Source organism: Rhamphochromis longiceps, linkage group LG3 (assembly GCF_057381845.1).
Source record: "Rhamphochromis longiceps isolate RC_006_pf linkage group LG3, R_longiceps_female_GT1.1, whole genome shotgun sequence".
NCBI classification, from domain to species: domain Eukaryota; kingdom Metazoa; phylum Chordata; class Actinopteri; order Cichliformes; family Cichlidae; genus Rhamphochromis; species Rhamphochromis longiceps.
This window is the reverse complement of record NC_140559.1, coordinates 19,249,118-19,273,341: the sequence shown is the minus strand read 5'-3', so window position 1 is coordinate 19,273,341 and position 24,224 is coordinate 19,249,118. Positions and strand designations below refer to the sequence as shown.

Sequence of the window (24,224 nt, the reverse complement as noted above, 5' to 3'; positions counted from 1 at the left end):
CCAACTTGGTTCACCCAGTGACTGTTTCTGTTCCTGTGCTTCGCTCTCCGCCTCCAGTTCCTGTAACCAGGGCAGCGCGGGCCCAGCTTTCCCTTGCTCCCGTACCAGTTCTTCGGGGGAGGGTGGCTGAGGTCCAGCTGGTCCCTGCTTCTGTCCCCAGCCTGGCAGAGGCGCCGTTCGTCCCGGCACCCATACCTGCCCCTCGGGTGGGGTTGATAAGATAAGATAAGATAAGATAACCTTTATTAGTCCCACACGTGGGAAATTTGTTTTGTCACAGCAGGAAGTGGACAGTGCAAAAGTTATGACGCAAAAATTAGAATACAATAAGAATAAATACAGTACACAGCTGTACAGAATAGAATAAAATAATATACTATATACAGTAGAATAAAATAGAATAAAAATATACAATAAGATAAAAATAGAATACGAATGCTATATACAACTGAGTAAAAATACAACGATGCCAGAAAGGATTATTGCACTTAGTGTTATTGCACATGTGTGGATGTGTGTGTTTGTTCAGTTAAAGTCTTTGTTGTGGAGTCTGACAGCAGTGGGGAGGAAAGACCTGCGAAATCTCTCCGTCCCACACCGTGGGTGCCGCAGTCTCTCACTGAAGGAGCTGCTCAGTGCTGTCACAGTCTGCTGCATGGGGTGGGAGACGTTGTCCAACAGGGATGACAGCTTAGCCGCCATTCTCCTGTCACTCACCACCTCCACTGGGTCCAGAGGGCATCCTAGAACAGAGCTGGCCCTTCGGATCACCCTGTTCAGTCTCTTCCTGTCCCCAGCAGAGATGCTGCCGCCCCAGCAGACCACACCATAAAAGATAGCAGAAGCCACCACAGAGTCATAGAAGGTCTTCAGGAGTGGGCCCTCCACCCCAAACGACCTGAGTCTCTGCAGCAGGTACAACCTGCTCTGCCCTTTCCTGTAGAGGGCGTCTGAGTTATGAGTCCAGTCCAGTCTGTTGTTCAGATGAACACCAAGGTACCTGTAGCTGTCCACAGCCTCAATGTCCATACCCTGGATGTTCAGTGGTTGCAGTGGAGAATGCTTGTGCCTGCGGAAGTCTACCACCAGCTCCTTGGTTTTACTGGCGTTGATCTGGAGGTAGTTCAGCTGGCACCAGTCCACAAAGTCTTGAGTCAGTCCTCTGTACTCCTTGTCGTCCCCATCAGGGATGAGGCCGACTATTGCAGAGTCATCAGAGAACTTCTGCAGGAAGCACTGGGTGGAATTGTGGGAGAAGTCTGCAGTGTAGATGGTGAAGAGGAACGGAGCCAGAACCGTTCCCTGTGGGGCCCCCGTACTGCAGACGACCCTGTCCGACACACAGCCCTGAGTCCTCACATACTGTGGTCGGTCGGTGAGGTAGTCCAAAATCCAGGTAGTGAGGTGATGGTCCACTCCAGAGTTCTCCAGCTTGTCCTTCAGAACCGAGGGAAGAATAGTGTTGAAGGCACTGGAGAAATCAAAGAACATGATTCTCACAGTGCTTCCAGCGGTCTCCAGGTGAGCGAGGGAACGATGTAGGAGGTGAATGACGGCATCATCCGCTCCAATGCCGGGCTGGTAGGCAAACTGAAGTGGGTCCAGTGATGAGCTTGTTAGGCGCCGAAGCTGAGCCAGGACCAACCGCTCCAGGGTCTTCATCAGGTGGGATGTCAGAGCCACCGGCCTGTAGCTGTTGAGGTCCTTGGGGCGTGAAGTCTTTGGCACTGGTACAACACAGGAGGTTTTCCAGAGCTGTGGGACTCTTCCCAACCTCAGGCTCAGGTTGAAGAGGTGCTCCATCACCCCACACAGTTGGTCCGCGCAGGACCTGACGACCCTCGAGCTGATGCCATCTGGGCCCGCTGCCTCCTCAGTTCCCTCCTAACCTGGGTGGTTGAGAGAGACAGGCTGGAGCCTTGTGTTGAGTGTGTATTGGATGCTGTTGTTGGGGGTGGGGAGGAGTGAGCAGGGTGAATAGAGGAGGTGTGAAGTGTCTGAGGTGTCAGAGGTGGAACAGCAGCAGTGGGGGTGGGTGAGTCTGCAGCCGATGTTGTAGACTGTCTCATGGTTGAATCAAATCTGTTGAAGAAATGATTCAGTTCATTTGCCCACCTCACATCCCTCCCAGGCAGAGAGTTCTGCTGTTTGTGGCCTGAGATGGTTCTGAGGCCTCTCCAGACTTCACCAACGTTGTTTTGCTGAAGCTGGTTCTCCATCTTCTGCCTGTAGCTGTCCTTCCCATTCCTTATCAGTCCCCTCAACTCTCTCTGCACCCTTTTCAACTCCTCTTTGTCTTTGGATTTGAAGGCCGTCCTCTTCTGCTTGAGGACAGCTTTAATTTCTGGGGTAATCCAAGGTTTGTTGTTGGAGAAACACCGTACAGTCCTGGTAGGTACGGTGTTATCCACACAGAAATTAATATAGTCAGTAATGCATGTAGTAAGGCTGTCGATGTCCTCTCCATGGTCGTCACAGATCACCTCCCACACAGTCGACTCAAAACAGTCCTTAAGAGCCTCCTCGCTCTCCTCTGACCATCTCTGCACTGTGCGGGTGGCTGGTGGCACCCTGCGCACTAAGGGCTCATACACAGGGACAAGGTGCACCAGGTTGTGGTCAGATTTGCCCAGTGGAGGGAGAGGTGATGAACTGTATGCCTCTTCAGCATTGGCATACAGTAAGTCCAGTGTTTTATTGTCTCTGGTTGAGCAGGTCACATACTGGGTGAAGGTGGGCAGTGTGGAGTCCAAAGAGGCATGATTGAAGTCCCCTGATATTATGAGAAGGGCTCTCGGAGATTGTGTTTGCAGTCTGCTGACCACTGAGTGAAGAGTGTCACAGGCTGCATCCGCGTTGGCCGAGGGGGGGACATACGCTGTTATTGCGATAACATGCGAGAATTCCCGGGGCAGATAGTACGGACGCATGCTAACGGCTAACAGCTCAATGTCTCTGCTGCAGAGTTGTTCTTTCACAGTGATGTGCCCAGGGTTACACCATCTGTCGTTCACAAAAACTGCCAGTCCCCCTCCTTTCCTCTTACCGCTCTCTCTCGTCCTGTCCGCTCGCAGCATCTGAAATCCCGGTAGTGTCACGCTTGTGTCCGGAGTTAGCTGTGTTAGCCACGACTCCGTTAGCATCATGATGCTACATTGCCGGTACTCCCTCTGTGACCAGGTTAGCGACGTGAGCTCATCCATCTTATTGGGCAAAGATCTTACGTTTCCAATGATTACAGAAGGAAGAGATGGTCGATAACGTCTCCTTCTCGGGCGACGGCGCTCCTTCCCAGCATGACACCCCCGTCTTTTCCTCCTCAGCTCGCTGGGAATGTCGGGTCTGTCCGCCGGCAGTACCGCTGCGGGACGCAGCGCTAACAGCTGATCCTTACTGTAAACAAAGGATCCCTGCTCTGGGTCCCCAGACACGCGTGAAAAAAGTAGAAATAAACTAAGAAAAACGACCAGAACTAGCACAAAACGGTAGAACATGGTTGCAGAGTCTAATTACTGATACGTTAGTTATAAAAAATTACGAGAAGAAAAGATAAGAAAGAAAGAAACTCAGAATGAGCAGAGCTGCTGTAACAGGCTGCCGCACACGGGGGGCGCCGGAAGTAAGGATGGACGCCCAGCCTATGCCTGCGCCAGTTCCGGTTCCCCAGGTGAGGTCTACTGTGACCCTGCCGACTCCTACACCCATCTCAGTTCCTCGGGTGGGAGCTGCAGAGGCCCAGTTAGCTCCTGCACCTACACCGGCCCCCAGGGTAAAGGCAGCCAGAGCCCAGCTCGTCCCTACACCCGTATCTGTTTCTCGGGTGGGGATGACTGGTGTTCGGCCGGGCCCAGCACCCGTTCCTGTTCCTCGGAGGAGAGCAGCCAAGAGTCAGTCACCTGTTCAGTCACCGGTTCAACTACCTGCTGTCCCACCATCACTACAACCACAACTACAACTTGCACTTCAATCGATAGCACAGTCATTAGCCCAGTTATCGGCCCGGTTTCCTATTTTGTCTTCAGGTCAGTCTCTAGCACAGTTATCAGCTCAGTTATTAACTCCGTCATCAGCTCAGTTCATTGCTCAGCAACCCGTTCAGACACTGCCCACCTCAGCTGGAAGCTTTTGTGAACTTTCTCCGCCAGCTGGGGACTGCATGGTGCTGACACACTTTGGACAGACTGTTTGCCCTGCACAGCCCCAGCCGTTGCATCCTAAGCCGACTGCGTGCCCTGTGCCGCTACAGTTAGCATCCGCTGGGCCAGAGGTCCCCGCACCTGCTGGCTCTGCATCCGTTTCTGCTGGGGGTTCAGGAGAACCTCTCCAGCTGCTCCTCGTTTCCGCTGGGGGTTCAGGAGAACCTCTCCAGCCATTCCTCGTTTCCACTGGGGGTTCAGGAGAACCTCTCCAGCCATTCCTCGTTTCCGCTGGGGGCTCTGGTCAGCCCGGCTAGCACCTCCTCGTCTCCGCTGGAGGGCCTCACAGAGCTTGAATCTAGGACTCTCCACCATTTGACCCTAGAACTGAAGAAGCTTCTCAGATGACGGGTGAAACATCTTCAAGCAACGTAAAGCTGGGCTTACTCTGTGCGATTTTTGGCCCATTTTCAGTTGTGCGACCGTTTTGGTGATCGGCCCAATTTTGGCCTTCATCGTGCCTCATGCATCCTGTAGTATACGTGGGGTAACAAGAAGCGATTAACACCTCACGACCAGCTCCCGATCATCAATCACTTGGTTGGGAGGTTTGAGATCCTCACGACCGTCGTGAGGGTGTCACTGCAGCTGCTCACATTGCGCACGCGCAAACACATAAACGTCGGTGAAAAAGACGGAGCAGCACGTGCAGTGCAGCGTGTGATCTGGACACAAGCGATGGAGGCACTTGTAGAACTTTGGAAAGCTTGAGAGACGGTAAGTGACGGAAGTGACGAGTAAGGTAAGCGACCCATGTTGTAGGTCACCTACAACATGGGTCGCTTGTTGTAGACGCAGAACGCCGCAGAATTGGCGGAATAAAAAAAAAAAAAAAGCAAATGGTAGCATAGAGTTTAACAAAGGTTTTTCAAGCTTCAGTATTACCAAATATACTAATCAATTGTCATATAACTAACAACATCTGTTCTATCATCTCTAACACCCTGGAGGACAACGGGGAGAGTTTAGACGCTCTCCAAGATTACATCGACCGCTGTTTTCAAGATTTAGTAATGAAGAAGGCCCAGAGTACATCCTCCCCGACCAAAATTGAGACGCCATCATCGAAGAGATGTCGCCCGGCAGACTCCCCCGGTACAACATCGCCTGCCGGCAAAGACATCGCAGACATCCTGGAGTCAATCGACAAGCGATTGTCCAGTTTCGATGCGAGGCTGGCCCTGGTGGAGATTTTACACCGGGAATTTAAATCTCTAAAAGAATCCCTGGAATTCAGCCAGCAGCAGGTGGAAACACTTGCCGCTGAAAATACCACGCTACGGGAGTCGGTCAAATCTCTCACCGATAACGTGACCCAGCTAAACATTGAAAATAAAAAAATAAAAGAGTCCGTTATCGATCTACAAGCCCGTAGCATGAGAGATAATCTTGTGTTTTCTGGTATTCCAGAATCTGCCGGAGAGGACGCGGAGGCAACGGTGAAAAGCTTCATCAAAATCCACCTGAAGCTACCGGAGGACACCGTAAAGAACATCGACTTCGATAGAGTACATCGCCTGGGAGGCGTGCGGTCGCGGACCGGGAGACCACGGCCTATTGTGGCCAAATTCGGTCAATTCAAACAGAAGGAACAGGTGAAGAGTCGCGGCAGAGAGCTGAAAGGAACGGACTTCAGCGTGAACGACCAGTTCCCCAAAGAGATCCTGGAACGACGCAAGGTCCTGTTCCCAGTTCGACGTAGCTTCATCCAGAAAGGCTCCACAGCACGCACAGACTTGCAGGACACATAAGCAAGCCACGCTTGTTCATATTAGTGAATATTCACACATAGTCAGACTTATGGAATCTCTCACCACACTTCTTTTTCTCTTTCTATTTACAAACAAGTGATGTTTCCACATTCTCTCCACCTGTCTAAACGAAACACCCAGCGTACATCATTAGACATACACACACAATTATGGGCATGCTGAGGTTTGTCACATGGAATGTAAATGGAGCTGGCACCAGAGGAAAGAGGTTAAAGATATTTAACCAGCTTAAAAAACTACAGGCAGATGTTGTTTTATTACAAGAAACTCACAGACCTGTCACAGGTTTAAACGAACTTAAAACACCTGAGTTTCCTAACGTGTTTGCAGCCTGTTATAATTCTAGACAACGGGGAGTAGCAATTTTAATACATAAAAATGTTAATTTTACAGTATTCGATACAGTTATAGATCCAGAGGGTAGATTTCTAATTATTAAACTATCAATATTGAACAAAAAACTATGTATTGTAAGTATATATGGTCCAAATGTTGATGAACCCTCATTCTTCCACGGATTTTTTAGTACACTCTCTGAACACCTCGATTGCACACTCATTCTTGGCGGTGACCTCAACCTTGGACTAAATGAAGAAATCGATAGGCTCAACACAACAGGAACTCAGCGCAATTGGCAATCCACAAATATAATCAAACAGTATATGAGCGACTTTGGCCTTCGTGATGCATGGCGCTCCCTTCAACCCAACAGTAAGGAATATACTTTTTTCTCGCATGTTCATCACTCTTACTCTCGTCTGGATTATTTTCTGGTCAGCAGCTCACTGCTGTGTGACATTTCAGACACTGAGATTCATCCTATAGCTGTCAGCGATCATGCTCCTGTATCTTTAAAACTAATGCACAAGAATAATACTACGCCAAGTAAAAACTGGAGATTTAATACATCACTGCTTAAAGATGAAGACTTTATTAAATATTTTAAAAAGGAATGGACTTCATATTTAGACTTTAATGACACTCCCGGAATATCTGCTTCTGTTCTATGGGAAGCAGGGAAAGCTGTGATGAGAGGTAAAATAATTTCTTTCTCATCACACAAAAAGAAAGAAGAAAACAAAAATATTCAGGAATTAGAAAAAAACATCAAATCACTAGAAGAAGCCTACGCGTGCGACCAAGATCAGGAAACATTGAACAAAATATGCAAGACAAAACTAGAATTAAATGAAACTATTAATAAAAAAACACAATTCCTTATACAAAGACTTCGCTTGCAGAATTTTGAACACAGTAACAAATCAGGTCGATTTCTAGCTAACCAGTTAAAAATAAATAAAGAAAACACAACTACACTGAACAAAAATATAAACGCAACACTTTTGTTTTTGCTCCCATTCCCCATGGGATGGACGTAGAGACCTAAAATTCATTCCAGATACACAATATAACCATCCCTCCCAAACAGTGGTCACAAATCAGTCCAAATGTGTGGTAGTGGGCACATCTGCTATATTGAGATAATCCATCCCACCTCACAGGTGTGCCACATCAGGATGCTGATCTGACATCATGAGTAGTGCACAGGTGTACCTCAGACTGCCCACAACAAAAGGCCACCCTGGAATGTGCAGTTTTGTCTCACAGCAAAATGCCACAGATGCCACAAGCAATGAGGGAGCGTGCAATTGGCATGCTGACAGCAGGAATGTCAACATCGAAACCATAATATTATCTCTAGATGCAGAAAAAGCATTTGACAGAGTTAACTGGAAATTTTTATTCGCAACTTTACACAAATTTGGTTTTGGAAACTCTTTTATAAACTGGATAAGAATATTATACAATTCCCCAACAGCTCGTATCAGAACAAATGACCAGACATCCTCCAACTTCTGTCTCCTGAGGGGCACCAGGCAGGGATGCCCACTCTCCCCTTCACTTTTTGCAATTTTTATCGAACCTCTAGCAGCAGCATTTAGACAGGCTACAACAATTAAGGGCATAAAATGTAAGAACATAGAACATAAAATCTGTCTCTATGCGGATGATGTGTTGCTTTTTCTGCAAAACACACAAACCAACCTCTCTGAGGTAATTACGCTAATAAACTGGTTTTCAAGAGTTTCAGATTATTCAATTAACTGGCCAAAATCTACAGTTCTCCCCATTAACTGCTCCTTCCATAATTCTTCCTCTGCCCCACTGCAATCCAGAAATATTAAATATTGAGGTATTAATGTTTCTCCTAAGCTTTCAGACTTAACTAAATTAAACCACATCCCACTTCTAAAGAAAGTAGAAGGCGATCTGACTAGATGGAAATCTTTACCCATATCACTCATGGGAAGGGTCGCCACTATAAAAATGATGATCTTGCCAAAAATAAATTACTTATTTTTGATGATCCCTAACAAACCATCACAAGATTGGTTCAGATCTCTGGATTCATATATTTCCAAATTCCTTTGGAAAGATAAACCCCCACGTATCAGCTTAAAAACGCTACAAAGAACCAAGGGTAGAGGAGGATTAGATCTGCCTAATTTTCACCAATACTTCTTAGCCAACAGGCTTCAGTTCATCTCAGAATGGTCAAAACATACCTTCTTAGATGAGCCCTGGCTAGATGTTGAACAGGCACTATGCAAGGATCTAGAGATTTCAGACCTACCATTTATTAACTCAAACATCAAAAGACATGAATGCTTTAAAAGTATCAACATCAGCTTCTCTCTGACAGCATGGTGGGAGTTTCTAAAAATAACGGAGTCTTCACTAATCCCATGCAAACGTACACCTATCTGGAATAACCCTGACATATTACAAAACAATAATATGATTAATTTCCCAGAATGGAGTTGTAAAGGAATTAAATACTTAGAACATATATTAGAGGGAACAGAATTTATCCCATTTGACAGACTAGTTGCACAATATGGGATCAACAAGAAAAGATTTTTAGAATATCAACAAATTAAATCCATAATAAAAAAGAAATTTAACCTCAGTCAAGTTGAATTACAAACACCACCAAGTGCGGCACAATTCCTTACTCTTAAATCCCCCAAATTATTATCTAAAATATACAGAACACTTTCTAAATTAGATGAATCAATATCCCTTCCTATTGCAAAGTGGGACGCAGATTTATCAGTCAGTTTAGACCAAAACTTCTGGTCTCAGGTATGCTTAAAAACCTTTAAATTGATTAAAAATCCCAGTCTGCAATTAATACAATACAAAATACTACATAGAGTGCACTATACAGGTCATCGGATGTTCAAGATGGGCTTTACATCTTCCAACAACTGCTCACACTGTCAAGGCAATACACCAGACAATTACATTCACACTCTTTGGTTCTGTCCACCAGTGCAGAAGTTTTGGCGCGAGGTATGTGAAGACTTATCAAAGTGTCTGAAATGTAACATTCCAACTTCCCCCTTAGTGTGTTTGTTGGGCAGCTTAGATAATGTCACTTCAGAAAAGAATATAGCCCATATGGTTTTCACTGCCCTATGCATAGCCAAGAAAACTGTCCTCATGAACTGGAAAAATAAAATTCTAACCAATATAGAAATTATCTATTAGATTACATTAGTCTTGATACAGCCTCTGCCACCACATCAGATCAATTGCTCTGGGCTCCTTTGATCAGCTCCATCACCTAGTGGGGGTGGGGGGTCATAGTTTGGTCCCACCTTATATGTATATATATATATATATATATATATATATATATATATATATATATATATATACACACACACACACACACACACACACACACACACACACACACACACATATATATATATAAACACCCAGCACGCCCCTGCGGGCGGTTTATCCTTCAAGCTCGGGTCCTCTACCAGAGGCCTGGGAGCTTGAGGGTCCTGCGCAGTATCTTAGCTGTTCCCAGGACTGCGCTCTTCTGGACAGAGATCTCCGATGTTATTCCCGGGATCTGCTGGAGCCACTCGCCTAGCTTGGGAGTCACCGCACCTAGTGCTCCGATTACCACGGGGACCACCGTTACCTTCACCCTCCACATCCTCTCGAGCTCTTCTCTGAGCCCTTGGTATTTCTCCAGCTTCTCGTGTTCCTTCTTCCTGATATTGCTGTCATTCGGAACCGCTACATCGATCACTACGGCCGTCTTCTTCTGTTTGTCTACCACCACTATGTCCGGTTGGTTAGCCACCACCATTTTGTCCGTCTGTATCTGGAAGTCCCACAGGATCTTAGCTCGGTCATTCTCCACCACCCTTGGGGGCATCTCCCATTTTGACCTCGGGACTTCCAGGTTATACTCGGCACAGATGTTCCTGTACACTATGCCGGCCACTTGGTTATGGCGTTCCATGTATGCCTTGCCTGCTAGCATCTTGCACCCTGCTGTAATGTGCTGGATTGTCTCTGGGGCATCTTTACACAGCCTGCACCTGGGGTCTTGCCTGGTGTGATAGACCCCAGCCTCTATGGATCTTGTACTCAGAGCTTGTTCTTGTGCTGCCATGATTAGTGCCTCTGTGCTGTCTTTCAGTCCAGCTTTGTCCAGCCACTGGTAGGATTTCTGGATATCAGCCACCTCCTCTATCTGCCGGTATATATATATATATATATATATATATATATATATATATATATATATATATATATATATATATATATATATATATATATATATATATATATATATATATATATATATATATATATATATGTATGTTGTGTTGGTGGATATATGACTGACTTTAATTATTAAACATTCGCACATAAATAAGTGACGTCATATTCGGTACTTTTGACAGTTCACTCTTCATCCGCTCCATCTTATTAGGGAAATGCCATATAGATAAATGTAAATTTCAAAACTCAACCCCATCATTTAATTTGTTTTTGATTGAAATTGAATATTACTTAAACTCTCTTAAATTAACTTCCAATAAAAAAGGTTTATCATTGATTGAAATTCATTCAGTAATGTTTAACGAATGACCTGTCACAACTGTCTGTCACATTCCTCCCCCCCCTTTTTTTCTCCTTTATTTATTTATCCTTCTTATTTCATTGTACTGTATATTGTTACTCTTATTTGCCTTGTATGTCTACTGTACAAACTGAACTGGAATGACTGACTGTTCGCTTTATGATTTCAATAAAGTTTGGAAAAAAAAAAACCTCTTCGGCCGCTCCCTTCTGCCGTATTTTGCGACACAATTCTCCACACCCACCGCCACGCTATGAATTGTGAGATATATGGGACCACGAAGCGTGCACCGGACCACGCTTGATATTTGGGGAAATCGACCGTGTGCAGTCTCTTAATTGGGACACAGCCATTGGCTGTATCCCAATTCAGGGTCTGCAGCCTTGAAGGCCGCATTTTAAGGCCGATTACGTCACCGTGACGCAACGAAGGCTGTCCCAATTCGAAGGCTGCTCGAAATGGGGCCCTCAAATGCGTCCTTCCTTTCCCTGAATTTTAAGGACGTGGCGGTGTAGACTTCAAGACCCAACATATCCCAGAATGCATAGCGCGGCGGTGGGTGTGGATAATTTTTTGCCGAAAAAAACGGTGGATGAGGGGCGCCCGAAGAGTGAACCTTTAAGTACTGAATATTATGTCACTTATTTATGTGCAAATGTTTATTAATAAAGAACATTAAAACATTACTGTTGGCCACATGTCGGCAAAGTTATCTGACATTAGTGACATTTGTACTTGGTTTTAAAGCCTTTACTTTAAAATATACGCCGTTCAATAGCTGAGCTTAATCCTACAGAGAATGATCAAAGCTCATGTAGAGCTGGGCGATATGAGATTTTTTCATATCACGATATGTTTTTTTTTTCATTTCAGGCGATAACGATATCTATCACGATATAAGCCAAATAACTATATTTCTAAGATTTAAATGTGCCGTTGCTCACAAGTAAAATGTGAAATAATCAGCAGCTTGTTTTTATTTAAATATTTATTTCCCATAATAAGTTCAACAGGGTAGATGTACTTAAGGAACATGAGACTTTTTCAGATAAATAAAGGCAAATATTGCAAACTACACAAAAGGCAGCCGCTAAAGCGTTTACGTTTCAAAATAGACCAAACGAAACAGACTACTAAATTGTCAATTCCACTTAGAAACAAAATATTAATTCTAAAAATAAATCTTAGTTTGTTTTACAGAAGAACAGACAAAACTGACTAACTTTTGTCAATATCAAATAAACTGAGAACTAAAAGGAAATTCTCAATCTCTCCTTGTTGTATAGCTGAGCTTTTCAAACAGTTTTAACAGTTACTTTAGTCTGACAAAAGCCAAATGACGAATTAGCGCTTCCAGTCAGAGACTGAGGCTACGTCCACACGTACACGGGTATTTTTGAAAACGGAGATTTTCCATTTTCGTTTTAAAAAATAATCCCGTCCACACATAAAGGCAGAAATGAAGGAAAACGATGCTATGAACATGCCAAATCAGCAGGTGGAGCTAGATTCCTAACCGTGCAGAAATGTTGGCCAATCAGAAGTCTAGAAGCCTCGGTGGGAAAAAGTAAACAAAGCTGGGGCAGAGAAGAAGAACCGAGTCGTATGTGTGGAGGGACAGTAACTGTCTGTATTTAAACACTGCAGAGAGTAGAATTAACAGTAACAGTATTGTAGAAATTCATTTCACTGAAACAATAACGTGGCGCACAGTGTGACGCATGCACCAGTTTATTGTATTTCCAGACGTGCTTTCGGCACAATTTACAGTGCACGCTACTCTGTTTTTTGTCAGACTTGAAATAGCCGAAATACCTTCACACTACGGAACTTCTATGGCTCTTCCGTTCGACAATCTCTCCGGCATTGGAACCATCATCTGTTTTCTCTTCGGTAACCTTCAGTCAAGCTCGGTTGATTTTTCTAGTCGGCACACTCATTTCCTCCATTACCCGGGCGGTACGGTCGCTGGCTGCTTCCCAAACAAATGCACGTGCGGCTTGGCACTTGTGCTGTACGTAACAAGTCACGCGACGTGACGCTGCGGCTGTGATTGGTTCGGCTCTGCGCTACTTAATTTGGATTGGCTGACCTTTTTGTTTTTTTTTTTTTTAAGAGGACAAGAGCGGCGAGGTCTATCGCGATAGCTTAATTTCTCTATCGAGTAAAAGTTATATCGCGATACATATCGTTATCGTTCTATCGCCCAGCTCTAAGCTCATGTAGAAAAAAACAAACAAATGAACAAAATATTTTCTCCTTCATTTCTGTCAAACAAAGCTGTATGACACGTTTCCAGCTGTTAGTATCATGGTTGCTAGGCAACCTGGGCAGCGCAACCTAGACCGTCCCATTTCACAAGGCTCGGACTTCCGGCCTTAGCGGTCTTTAAGTACGCGGCCCTTGAGGATCGTTGGGGCTGCGTACTTTAAGGCTGCAGACCCTGAATTGGGATACAGCCATTGGTCTGACCCAACAGTAGGAGGCGGTAATGCTCCTTTACGTTGGTTGCCAACCGCCGTTAAACACACAGAAGAAGAAGAAAGGAGGCGGAGGAGTCGAGCAGAGAGAGCTGCTTTTTCATGAAACGGGAGTAAAGTAGTGAACTTACAGGAACATATACCACTAGCAACGTTTGGATCGATATCTGCATCGATCTGCACACCCTTGTCTCCTGGATCGTAGCTGAGATCAGCGTGAATCACGTGGGTCTCTGCTCCCTGTGTTTGGAAAAACTTCCAGCTTCATCACGAAGTTTCTCTCGGTTTGTGGGCTCATCTAAAGGTAAGCACCGAGCTAACTTTAATGTGGGTGCAGTTTATGTTGAGTTTAGCTCTGTTGAGGATAATAGATTGCTTGGTATACACTGGAGTTAGACTGTAGAGTTTGTGATTGCTTGCAACATTATAATGGCTTTTAGGGGGTAAGAATACATACAGAAAAACAGTCTTTGAATATGAACAAAAGGATTGGGTGCAGGGCAGGAGAACAACCAGCCCCCACCCCCAGGACAGAAAGCCACAGGTACAAGCGTGGGGGAGGGCAATCAGCCTTTAGAATAGGACTTAACAAAAAACAAACTAAAAAATCGGCCCGTGTTCCTACATAACATTAAACATGTTAACAGCACAAAAGCCATATTAAACGCAGGCTACTTTAGACCCGGTGTTCCAGATCTACTGGCGTTTAGATCAACTGGCGTTGGTTGAACAGATGTTTGGCAGTCTTGCGTTTCAGGAGCTGCTACCGACAAACCAGCAAAAAAACGCCAAATGTGTCATCTGTGACATGTGTGACGTTAATTCAAACACACTCCGTCAGTCTTGATGCTGTTGAACAACAAAATGTTTAAAAATGTGGCGAGTTTACCTGGTGATATCCTCATGCACGACGCAATCGCGAAAACGGCAAACAATTAACACCACGCCGATGTTGTTCACAGGACAGCAGGAGTAAACGAGCGGGAGACTCTTGTCGTCGTAATCGTCCCCCTCGCACGTTTTATTTCTCCGGTTTCAGCGTTTTTGCTTCACAACTAAAGCGAGCAGTTTACTTTGTGCACTAACATGGACTCGAGTCAACCAGCGCCACCTCTGGCCAAGTGCCACAGCCTACAGCCAGATCAACCTGTGACACACATCTGCACCACGTTTGAATTCGTTTCATGCACATTTGTACCTTTCAATTGTGTCTGTTTGTGCGTCATGCAAATAAACCTTTGAAAATGACACTAATATTTCACTAGTTTTGTAACATCACATGCTGTTAGCGCAGTCTGTCTGCGTCTTTTCTCTGCGAACAAACATTTTAGAGCTGGTTGTTATATACAGTCTGTATAAGTGTGGTTAATCTAATAAACATTTGTAAGGAGATGACAGTTACTGTGAATGTACAGCAGGTGATTAGTAATAAACAGTCAGACAATGACTCTGACAATCTCATTCAGTCTTGCAGATTGAATGCACCTTCTGCGTAAAGTGGTACCACACAGTGTGTGTGGACTTCCCTTGTGCAGAAGGCAACTACAAATGTTGTGGGTGCTAAATAAACAGAGAAAATTGATCCCTGTTGTCTTTGCTTACTGATTGTTTTTAGTGTTGACAATCCACATTGCTGGGATTGCATCTTTCAACATGTTTGTGGGTAGATTTGGATGTACCAGGGTTAACCCTTGTATTATGTTGAAGAACAAAAAAGTGACATTGATTTTGTTGCGGGTCATTTTGACCCGTACTGTGTCAATCCACTCAGAATTGTCAAAAAACTGCACTGAAACAATAGCAACTTTATTTCCCATGAGATAAACATGTAGAACAAAGACATACAACAGTTAGACTTTCCATAACTATTTTAGGAACAATTTGGTTTTTCGTTCTTACAAACACATTTCTTTTGAACTTGCCCAACGTTCTCAGTTTTTCAATGTTCAACATTTTCAGTTTTGTCGACATGATGGACAGAATGTAACTGTGTGCTTTCTGTAGATGTACTTCTTGCATTTCTCACAAAAAGTGCTTGTTTTAAAACAGGAACTTTCCTAACTAAGATTTAAAACAAAAGATTTCTACGTCTCCTCCAGTCTCACAAACAGATGACAAACCAAGCGACACACCTGAGTCACTGACTTTCTTATATCCACTCACCCTCACTGTAGGGCAGGGATAGCTCAGTGGGTAGAGTGGCGGCCCCATGATCGGAAGGTCGGGGGTTCGATTCCCCTGAACAGCTACCCTGAGGTACCCCTGAGCAAGGTACCGTCCCTACACACTGCTCCCCGGGCGCCCAATGGCTGCCCACTGTTTCACTGAGTGAATGGGTTAAATGCAGAGAGGGATTTTCCCCACGGGGACCAATAAAGTACACTTCTTTCTTCTTCTTCTTCTTCTTTCTTCTTCTGGCTGTTTAGTACTAATCACTGTGTAACTGCTGTGAATTCACAGTAACTGCCATCTCCTTACAAATGTTCATTAGATTAACCACACTTATACAGACTGTATATAACTACCAACTCTCCAGCCATGTTGAAGGATTGCCTATATTGGCTGGAAATATTCATTTCCAGAGAAATATAGGCAATCAAATGTGTTGTGCAAGAAACGAATTCAAACGTGGTGCAGATGTGTGTCACAAGTTGTTCTGGCTGTAGGCTGTGGCACTTGGCCAGAGGTGGCGCTGGTTGACTCGAGTCCATGTTAATGCACAAAGTAAACTGCTCGCTTTAGTTGTGAAGCAAAAACGCTGAAACCGGAGAAATAAAACGTGCGAGGGGGACGATTACGACGACAAGAGTCTCCCGCTCGTTTACTCCTGCTGTCCTGTGGACAACATCGGCGTGGTGTTAATTGTTTGCTGTTTTCGTGATTGTGTCGCGCATGAGGATATTAGCAGGTAAAGTCGCCACATTTTTAAACATTGTGTTGTTCAACAGCATCAAGACTGACAGAGTGTGTTTGAGATAACTATAGTGACTAGAGAGCGTCAAGAAGCAGAGAGGAGGATGTTACTCTCGATGCTGTTGGTGCATTTCAGGAGAACAATGATAATAAAGTTGCCCAATTACACAGCTGAATTTGCGTTCATTATATTTACAAAATACCACAGTTTTTGTCTTTGTCTGTATCATTTTATTTTGTTGTATTTATCCGCAACACCTTAAAGGCCCATCCGTGAAAATATTTTCTGATATTAAACTGGTCCGTGGTGCAAAAAAGGTTGGACACCGCTGCTGTACAGTACAGAATGCGTTGTCTGTGAAGGTTCTCAGTCATCCAGGTCATCGTAGTCAAAGGAGCTTGCAAAGAAATGCGTCTGGACTTCTTTAAGTTACTTGAAGACGTTTCACCTCTCATCCGAGAAGCTTCTTCAATTCTAAGGTCAAATGGTGGAGAGTCCCAGATATAAACCTAGTGGGAGTATCCCCCCACAGAGGGACAAAAGGACCCCCTGATGATCCTCTAATCGCCGGAGCCAAGGTGTGAAACTGGGTGTGGGTCCCAATCAGCCAGAGTTTTGGGTGAGTTCATTGTGAAACCTGGCCCCACCTTATCATGCAAATTCCTGAGATCAGATGGCCCAGGATGTGAGTGGGCGTCTGGGAAGGGATTTCAAAACTGAATTATAAATGGAAGAAAGTTAGTGTCGTAAACCACCGCCTCTGTTCAAAGATGGTCGCTCACAGTGGACATAAATGGCTTCTTTCACTCCTCTTTCAAACCATCTGTCCTCTCTGTCCAAAATGTGAACATTGGCATCCTCGAAAGAGTGTCCTTTATCCTTAAGATGCAGATGGACAGCTGAGTCTTGTCCTGTGGAGGTGGCTCTTCTGTGTTGTGCCATGCGCTTGTGAAGTGGCTGTTTGGTCTCTCCAATGTAGAGGTCTGGGCATTCCTCGCTGCACTGTACAGCATACACCACGTTGTTAAGTTTGTGTTTTGGCGTTTTGTCTTTCGGGTGAACCAGTTTTTGTCTGAGCGTGTTGCTGGGTCTGAAATGCACCGGGATGTCTTGCTTGGAGAAAATTCTCCTGAGTTTGTCATCCCCTATGTAGCCGGTTTATCAGAAAATGTTGTTGCGTCTGTCCTTCTTTCTGTCTGCTGCTGCACGCAATGTTGATGGTGAACAGATCAAAACACTGACAGAATCCATGGATGGCAGGCTTTTGAGTGTCCTTGCAAAGAAAGGTGGCTATATTGGTCGCTTATTTGTTTTTGTTTTGTTTTTGAATGTCAGAAATGTATATTTGTGAATGTGGAGATGTTATATTGGTTTCACTGGTAAAAATAAATAATTGAAATGGGTATATATTTGTTTTTTGTTAAGTTGCCTAATAATTATGCACAGTAATAGTCACCTGCACACACAGATATCCCCCTAAAATAGCTAAAACTAAAAACAAACTAAAAACTACTTCCAAAAACATTCAGCTTTGATATTAATGAGTTTTTTGGGTTCATTGAGAACATAGTTGTTGTTCAATAATAAAATTAGTCCTCAAAAATACAACTTGCCTAATAATTCTGCACTCCCTGTATATGTAAAAAAGCACTTAGACTAAAACTGACATAGCTACGTTAATCCTACCGTAAAACAATAAGACAAGGTACGACCTCTTCCCATGCTCCCAGGATGTGGGGGTAGACGCTAGAACACCTTAGAATGTTTCAGGCCCCCTAGGATGAGACATTCTTTCAATATGTCACCAACTATATGCTTCTAAACACAAATGATTACATGCAGTATTCTACCATATGCAAACTTATATCATTAAAATATTATACTGACTACTAAGTACAATTTCCTATTGACACTGTTAAAAGGGAGTTTTTCCTTCTTACTGTCGCCAAAGTACTTACTCATAGGGGGTCATATGATTGTTGGGTTTTTCTCTGTATCTATGAGGCGCCTTGAGGCAACCTTTTGTTGGGATTTGGCGCTATATAAATAAAATTGAATTTAATTGAATAAGCACTCACTCATCCCCCCCTCCACATGCACACGCACGAAACACGTACACTAATACACCCTCACTATCACGCTCCCTACCCCGGATCCAACTCCTCCTCCCATGCTTACCTTCCATCCGATCTGGACACCGGATCAGGTGGAGGCGCAATCAAAGATTGCAGCGGTCCCAGATCACCTGTACACACTGGAATACCCTCCCATGTTGCTTGTCTGTGTTTATTGTGCTATGGTGTGTTGATATCTGGGCATTCCTGTATTATCCTTTTGTGTTACACATTTCGATGTTTTTTTCCCCTTGCTACCTAGCCTGACCTGTCTCCCCAATATGATGTTTGTGTATTGTCATCTCAGTTGCGGCCAACTGCAACTGACAAATAAATCTCATCTCATCTCCGGATTGGGTAGTGACAAGACCCTTCTCGTATAGAGACTGACAGACCACATGACTTTCGCGCAAAACTTTGTGGGTACCCGTGGCAACAAAATCAAAACACTTCATCAAGCGCTAGTATTTCCAGCACCGGTAATCATTAATTCTGCAGTTTTAATCCCTACTTGCATTTTATTTGCCCCAAAGACAGTTATGTACAAAACAATGGAGAATACGGCAGGTCCGTACAAAGACAGAGTTGACGAAAAGGCATAAAAAAAGTACAAGGAAAATATCTGAGTGAAAGGGTTAGACCCATACAAGCATACAGAGTGGAATAAGGACATTAGCGTGCTGCCCAACTTTCATCACGCACATATTTATTCTTATATAGTCCTAAGTGTGAGTGCATACACTCACAAAATGTTTAGTAACTTAAGATCCCTGCAACAAGCCCAGGTCCAGTTTACTTTGGTGATTTGGACTATTCCACTTCACAGCTGTTGTTAATTTTTTTTTCTTTATCTATTTGTCGTTTCAGGTTGTAGTATTACACAAAATTTTCAGATCTAATAGAAATAAAATAAGTGTTTCATAATTCATTCAATTTATGGTCTTTATTTATAACTGCCATTATTATTTCATTCTATTATAGAATCTTACAAGAAAGAGACAAAATTGTATTCCATTGTGCTTTATTAGCTACATTGGTTAAAAAGACGAATCAACAATGCCAAAAAAACCTATCAAAACAACATACTGGAAAATAGTTATTCATCACTTGATTGATTCAATACAACACTTGGGCACATATATGCGGGACGTTTCGTGGCTGTGTTGATATTGCGCTCTCTCTTAACCGATCAAATCTCACTGTGGTAGCAGCTTTAAACTCTGTATGACCCAGCTTGATAGAGGGTGTCCAGCCTGGATCGCATTCCTGCATTTTGTACGCTGGTTTTCCTACAAAACCCAACAAACATTAGCCCATAAAGCAGCAGAGTGCAACAAATTCAATTCAAATCAATATAAGACTTATTTGTAACCGACATCAACAATTATGTTATTATAAATTACGTAATAACTACAACAGAAGACTTACCTTTGTGGAAATGCTTGGAGCAGACTAACATGTGAGCTGGAGTGTCTGCAATCAAGGCCATCCGTCAGCTCTTTGTTACTTCGGAAACATGGCTTAAACAATTTCTCTTCCACGACGTAATCCGATAACAACCGATCTCTTTACTTGTCGGCTTCCCGTGTCTGTCATGCGACCGGCTATTGCAGTTAACAATACAACAGCTTCTTGCCATTTTTTGTGTTTCTTTTTATCGCTGTGTGACTGTTTTCATGTGAAAGCCTCCTTGCGCTAGTACCGCTTGCCACTCATTCCCAGAATCCTGTGCGGTTTTACCCCTGAATGACGTCACATTTTCAATCTCTATTTTGCGGCAAAATTATCCACACTCACGGCCACGCTATGATTTGCGGGAAGTATGGGACCACAAAGCGTGCGCCGGACCACAATATTGATATTTGGGGAAAATCAACGGTTCATTTTGAGTACGCATTTGGTATACACCTCAGATTGGGACAGCCGTCGTCGTGTCGCTGTGAATTAACAGGGCTGAAAATGCGTGCTTCAAGCGTGCGGTCTCTTAATTTGAACACAGCCCCAGACAATAAAGTTAGTTCCCGGCTACGAGCCCGACACGGAACCAAACGTATTAGCCCGAGATCTCCTTACCACAGTTAGGAGCCGCAGACCTGGCCGAGGTAACAAGAGAGTGCAAACATGTTGAGGGATTGGCTGTGTTAGTTCATTGAGAGTTTTTTTGGAAAGAAAACAGCTTTCACTTACAGTTGAAAACTAATGTGTACGCTTATTGCTGCAGTTTTATTTTGTTAAATACAAACAAAATTGTAGCAAAAGTGCTGCCGCATGTCTGGCCAGAAAGAGTTGTTTATTTGGTAGTTCAATGAAATTACTGTACTGCACTGCTGAGTGACTGTCATCTGCTCGCCAAATACATTTCATTGCAATGTTGACCCTGTGCTAGGGGTGGGTGATATAAACGATATACGATAGAAACTATATAAATTTGGCCAACGATAGAGATTTTGACTATATTGCTCTATCGCGATAGCGCATGTTGACGATGGCATCAAGCTGCGCTTGTTTTGGTCGAAAGCATCGCAGCAGCTACAACCATTATCATCTGCAAATTATGCCGGGCAACAGTCGTAGCAAAGACATGAAGCACTTTTGAAATATGGGGAAAGCCAAAAACTGCGCTTCCTCCACTTCCGTAACATTGATTCATTAATGTTGAATTCTCTCACAGCTGTTCTATTCCCATGTTGTTGCAGTATATTAATAACTAACCTCATATTGTGGATGAATAATTTCAGTTGTTCTCCTGACTGCAGTTTGGCCCATGTACAGCATCCTGCTATGTGATATCATTTGTCCCTAACCACCAGAATCCGTCACGTTAACTTTTATCGAGTGGAAAAAAAGTTGGCGTTCATCCTCCAGCTTCACTGTGCTAACTTAATTGTTACACTCGATAAAGCAGCAACGCTGATGATTTAATTAAAGATGAAATAATTTAGACTGTTTTTAACTCTTAGTGTTCGTTTGACTTTGGGACCTAAATTGGACGGAGTTTTGGACCCAGATTACTCTGCGAAGCTCCTCACTACGGCAGCCATAATGCTCTGACAATCCATCAAGCGGTGGGGCTTACCAAAGTTGTACTAAAACATTTTTAACAGATTTCTGCAGCCAAAATCGGTTCGAAGTCAGTAAGCACAACAAGAATTCATACATAAGGCACACTCTCGATTTTTGAGAAAATTAAAGGATTTTAAGTGTGCCTTATAGTGTGGAAAATACGTTATAAAGAAGAAAAGAATATATCGTGATATATATCGTTACCGCACATGCTTCAAATTATATCGCGATTTGAATTTTAGGCCATATCGCCCAGCCCTACCCTGTGCTAACTTGCATATGACAAATGAAACTTAAAGGCTTCAGATAGTTAAGAGTGAGAAAAAAATTTTGCTCATGTTTGCAATTTTGTCTTGTTACACAATATTTGGAATTAAATAAAACAAACAAAACACTACATTTTAGGAATGGGTGGTACATTTTGTGGGTGTTTTCGTGTTTGTTTGTTTGTTGTACTACTTGGACACTAAAGTGGTCCTCCAATTAAGCTAGAAGTGGACCATGGCTCATTTGAGTTTGAGACCCCTGCACTAAGTGAACCGAGCAAGATGATTAAATTTAGAAAAACATGCTTAAAATCATCTGGTCTTCATGAGCTTCATTGCATGTGTGTATGTGTTAGTAGGATTGATACGTTTTGTGCTCATATATGTAATTTTAATTACCCCCCCCCCCTTTTTTTACCCAAACAAAACTGTTTTCTACACTTTCTTGTTTTAGAAACATCTAAAAAAGAAAATCTCTATCATAGTCAGGCACAACTAAATTCATGCAAGTTGACCTAGCCAACCACACTGTTTGTTGTTAACAGGTACCCCCTCATGATGTGTGCCACTTCCTATCTGATTTTTTCTCCCCCTATATGGAGGAATACAATAGCCACAGACTTCAAAAAACAGAATTTTGTGCTTAGATAATGAATTGTAGAATAAATTCTGCATTTGTAAAGTCATTTTTGAATTCCACATTAACAAAGTGATTTTTGAAATGTTTTTTTAAAAACCTCATTAGGATGGTAATGAGGTGCTTGGAAATGTTGTAGGTGGCTGAGTTTATATTGCTACCAATGAGTCTGAGCGGGACTCCTTTGTGGAACTATGGAAGTCCATATATACAGGGCGTAACATCCCCTGGGTAGAGGCGGCGATGTGCAGGGCAGTCAGTGGCTTCTTCCCTTTCAAGTTCTTGAATACACCTGATGACTTTCTTTTTGTAGTTGGTACTGAGGTTTCACCTTGAAGCTTCAGGTAGTGTTGTCACTGAGGAGTGTAGTTTATCTGCTCTGCTTCTTTTTGTCAGGGATAAAATACATATATATACAGGGCTCTAGAGTGTGACCAAATTTTTTTGTGGTGCAACTAAAAAAAATATTTGGTTGCACCGGTGCGACCAACTGTTCGGGTAAAAACAATAAAAATAAATAAAAAATCTCTGCAACTCTCCGTGTGGTCAACAACAGACACACATTATTCCCCTATTGTGGCATAAACCAATCAGAGAGGGTCAGGGGCGGAACCTCTCTGATTGGCCGTGGTCCAGTTGAAAGTGCAGGTGAGTAGTTTGAATAAAGTGATATCGATTCATTAAATCCTGAATTGACTTTTAAATATAACTGTGTTTTACCAGAAACACCAGATTCTCAGGTTAAAGCTCACAGAACTATTTCAACAACCACCACACAGCAAATGAGCAAATGAACTACAACCACCACACCGCAAATGAGGTACACGGATTCCACACAGATTCTGAACTGCAGGTTTTGTCTCTCTCCAACCAAAATTCACCAAGCCAGCAGCAAAAGAAGCAGCAAACTGCGCTTGACATTTGATCAATGTCGTCATGAGTTTTGCCTCTGAGTTTTTTTTCCACCACGGTAAAAATCACACTTCATGCACAGCTCGCTCTCTCTCTGTACTTCAAGAACAGTTTCCCGTCTCAAATCTCTGTTTTCTGCATTATTCATTCGCTTATCACCCACCAGTCTACCGTTGTTTACAGCGCTGTCAGCCACTGTCTTTTTCTTTTCTTTTTTTCACTTAAATGGCCTCGGACAAGAAAGCCTAATTTTTCTGCTGTTCAATACTGAACAAATTTAAACTTTTTAAAATTATGCAGAAGATTGCAGAATGTTTTACGGTTATCTGCTATAGAAAGTCAGGCCAGTCTCCTTCATGTTTTTCTGTGTTTTGTTCTCAGTTACTTCAATTCAATTCAATTTTATTTATATAGCGCCAAATCACAACATAAGTCGCCTCAAGGCGCTTCATAGATACAGAGAAAAAAAACCAACAATCATATGACCCCCTATGAGCAAGCACTTTGGCAACAGTGGGAAGGAAAAACTCCCTTTTAACAGGAAGAAACCTCCGGCAGAACCAGGCTCAGGGAGGGGCGGCCATCTGCTGTGACCGGTTGGGGTGAGAGAAGGAAGACAGGATAAAAGACATGCTGTGGAAGAGAGACAGAGGTTAATAACAGATATGATTCAATGCAGAGAGGTCTGTTAATACATAGTGAGTGAGAAAGGTGACTGGAAAGGAAAAACTCAATGCATCATGGGAATCCCCCGGCAGCCTATGTCTACTGCAGCATAACTAACGGAGGATTCAGGGTCACCTGGTCCAGCCCTAACTATATGCTTTAGCAAAAAGGAAAGTTTTAAGCCTAATCTTAAAAGTAGAGATAGTGTCTGTCTCCCGAATCCAAACTGGAAGCTGGTTCCACAGAA

The 24,224-nt window shown here is 43.4% G+C and overlaps 2 protein-coding genes across 4 annotated transcripts in view; one reads left to right on the top strand and one right to left on the bottom strand.

The window, feature by feature from the left end:
* Nucleotides 1–1,802: 1,802 nt before the first annotated feature.
* Nucleotides 1,803–14,964, bottom strand: LOC146673295 (uncharacterized). Its single transcript, XM_085400938.1, has 2 exons — nt 14,081–14,964; nt 1,803–3,342 (listed from the first exon to the last, which is right to left on the bottom strand). Exon 2 carries the CDS (start codon nt 3,201–3,203, stop codon nt 1,803–1,805), a length of 1,401 nt encoding a protein of 466 aa, XP_085257064.1. The 5' UTR covers nt 3,204–3,342; nt 14,081–14,964.
* LOC146673294 (uncharacterized) overlaps nt 13,326–24,224 on the top strand; it is a 36,213-nt gene continuing 25,314 nt past the window's right edge. For 2 of the 3 annotated variants that reach the window (XM_085401837.1, XM_085401834.1), the window contains exon 1: nt 13,326–13,709. The gene's annotated coding sequence lies outside the window, so the exon portion shown is untranslated. The remainder of the gene's footprint in view (nt 13,710–24,224) is intronic. The other variant, XM_085401833.1, reaches the window with a different exon arrangement.

Bases quoted from the DNA above. Each gene is read 5' to 3' on its own strand.
- LOC146673295 (XM_085400938.1), bottom strand. From the start codon at position 3,203: ATGGATGAGCTCACGTCGCTAACCTGGTCACAGAGGGAGTACCGGCAA.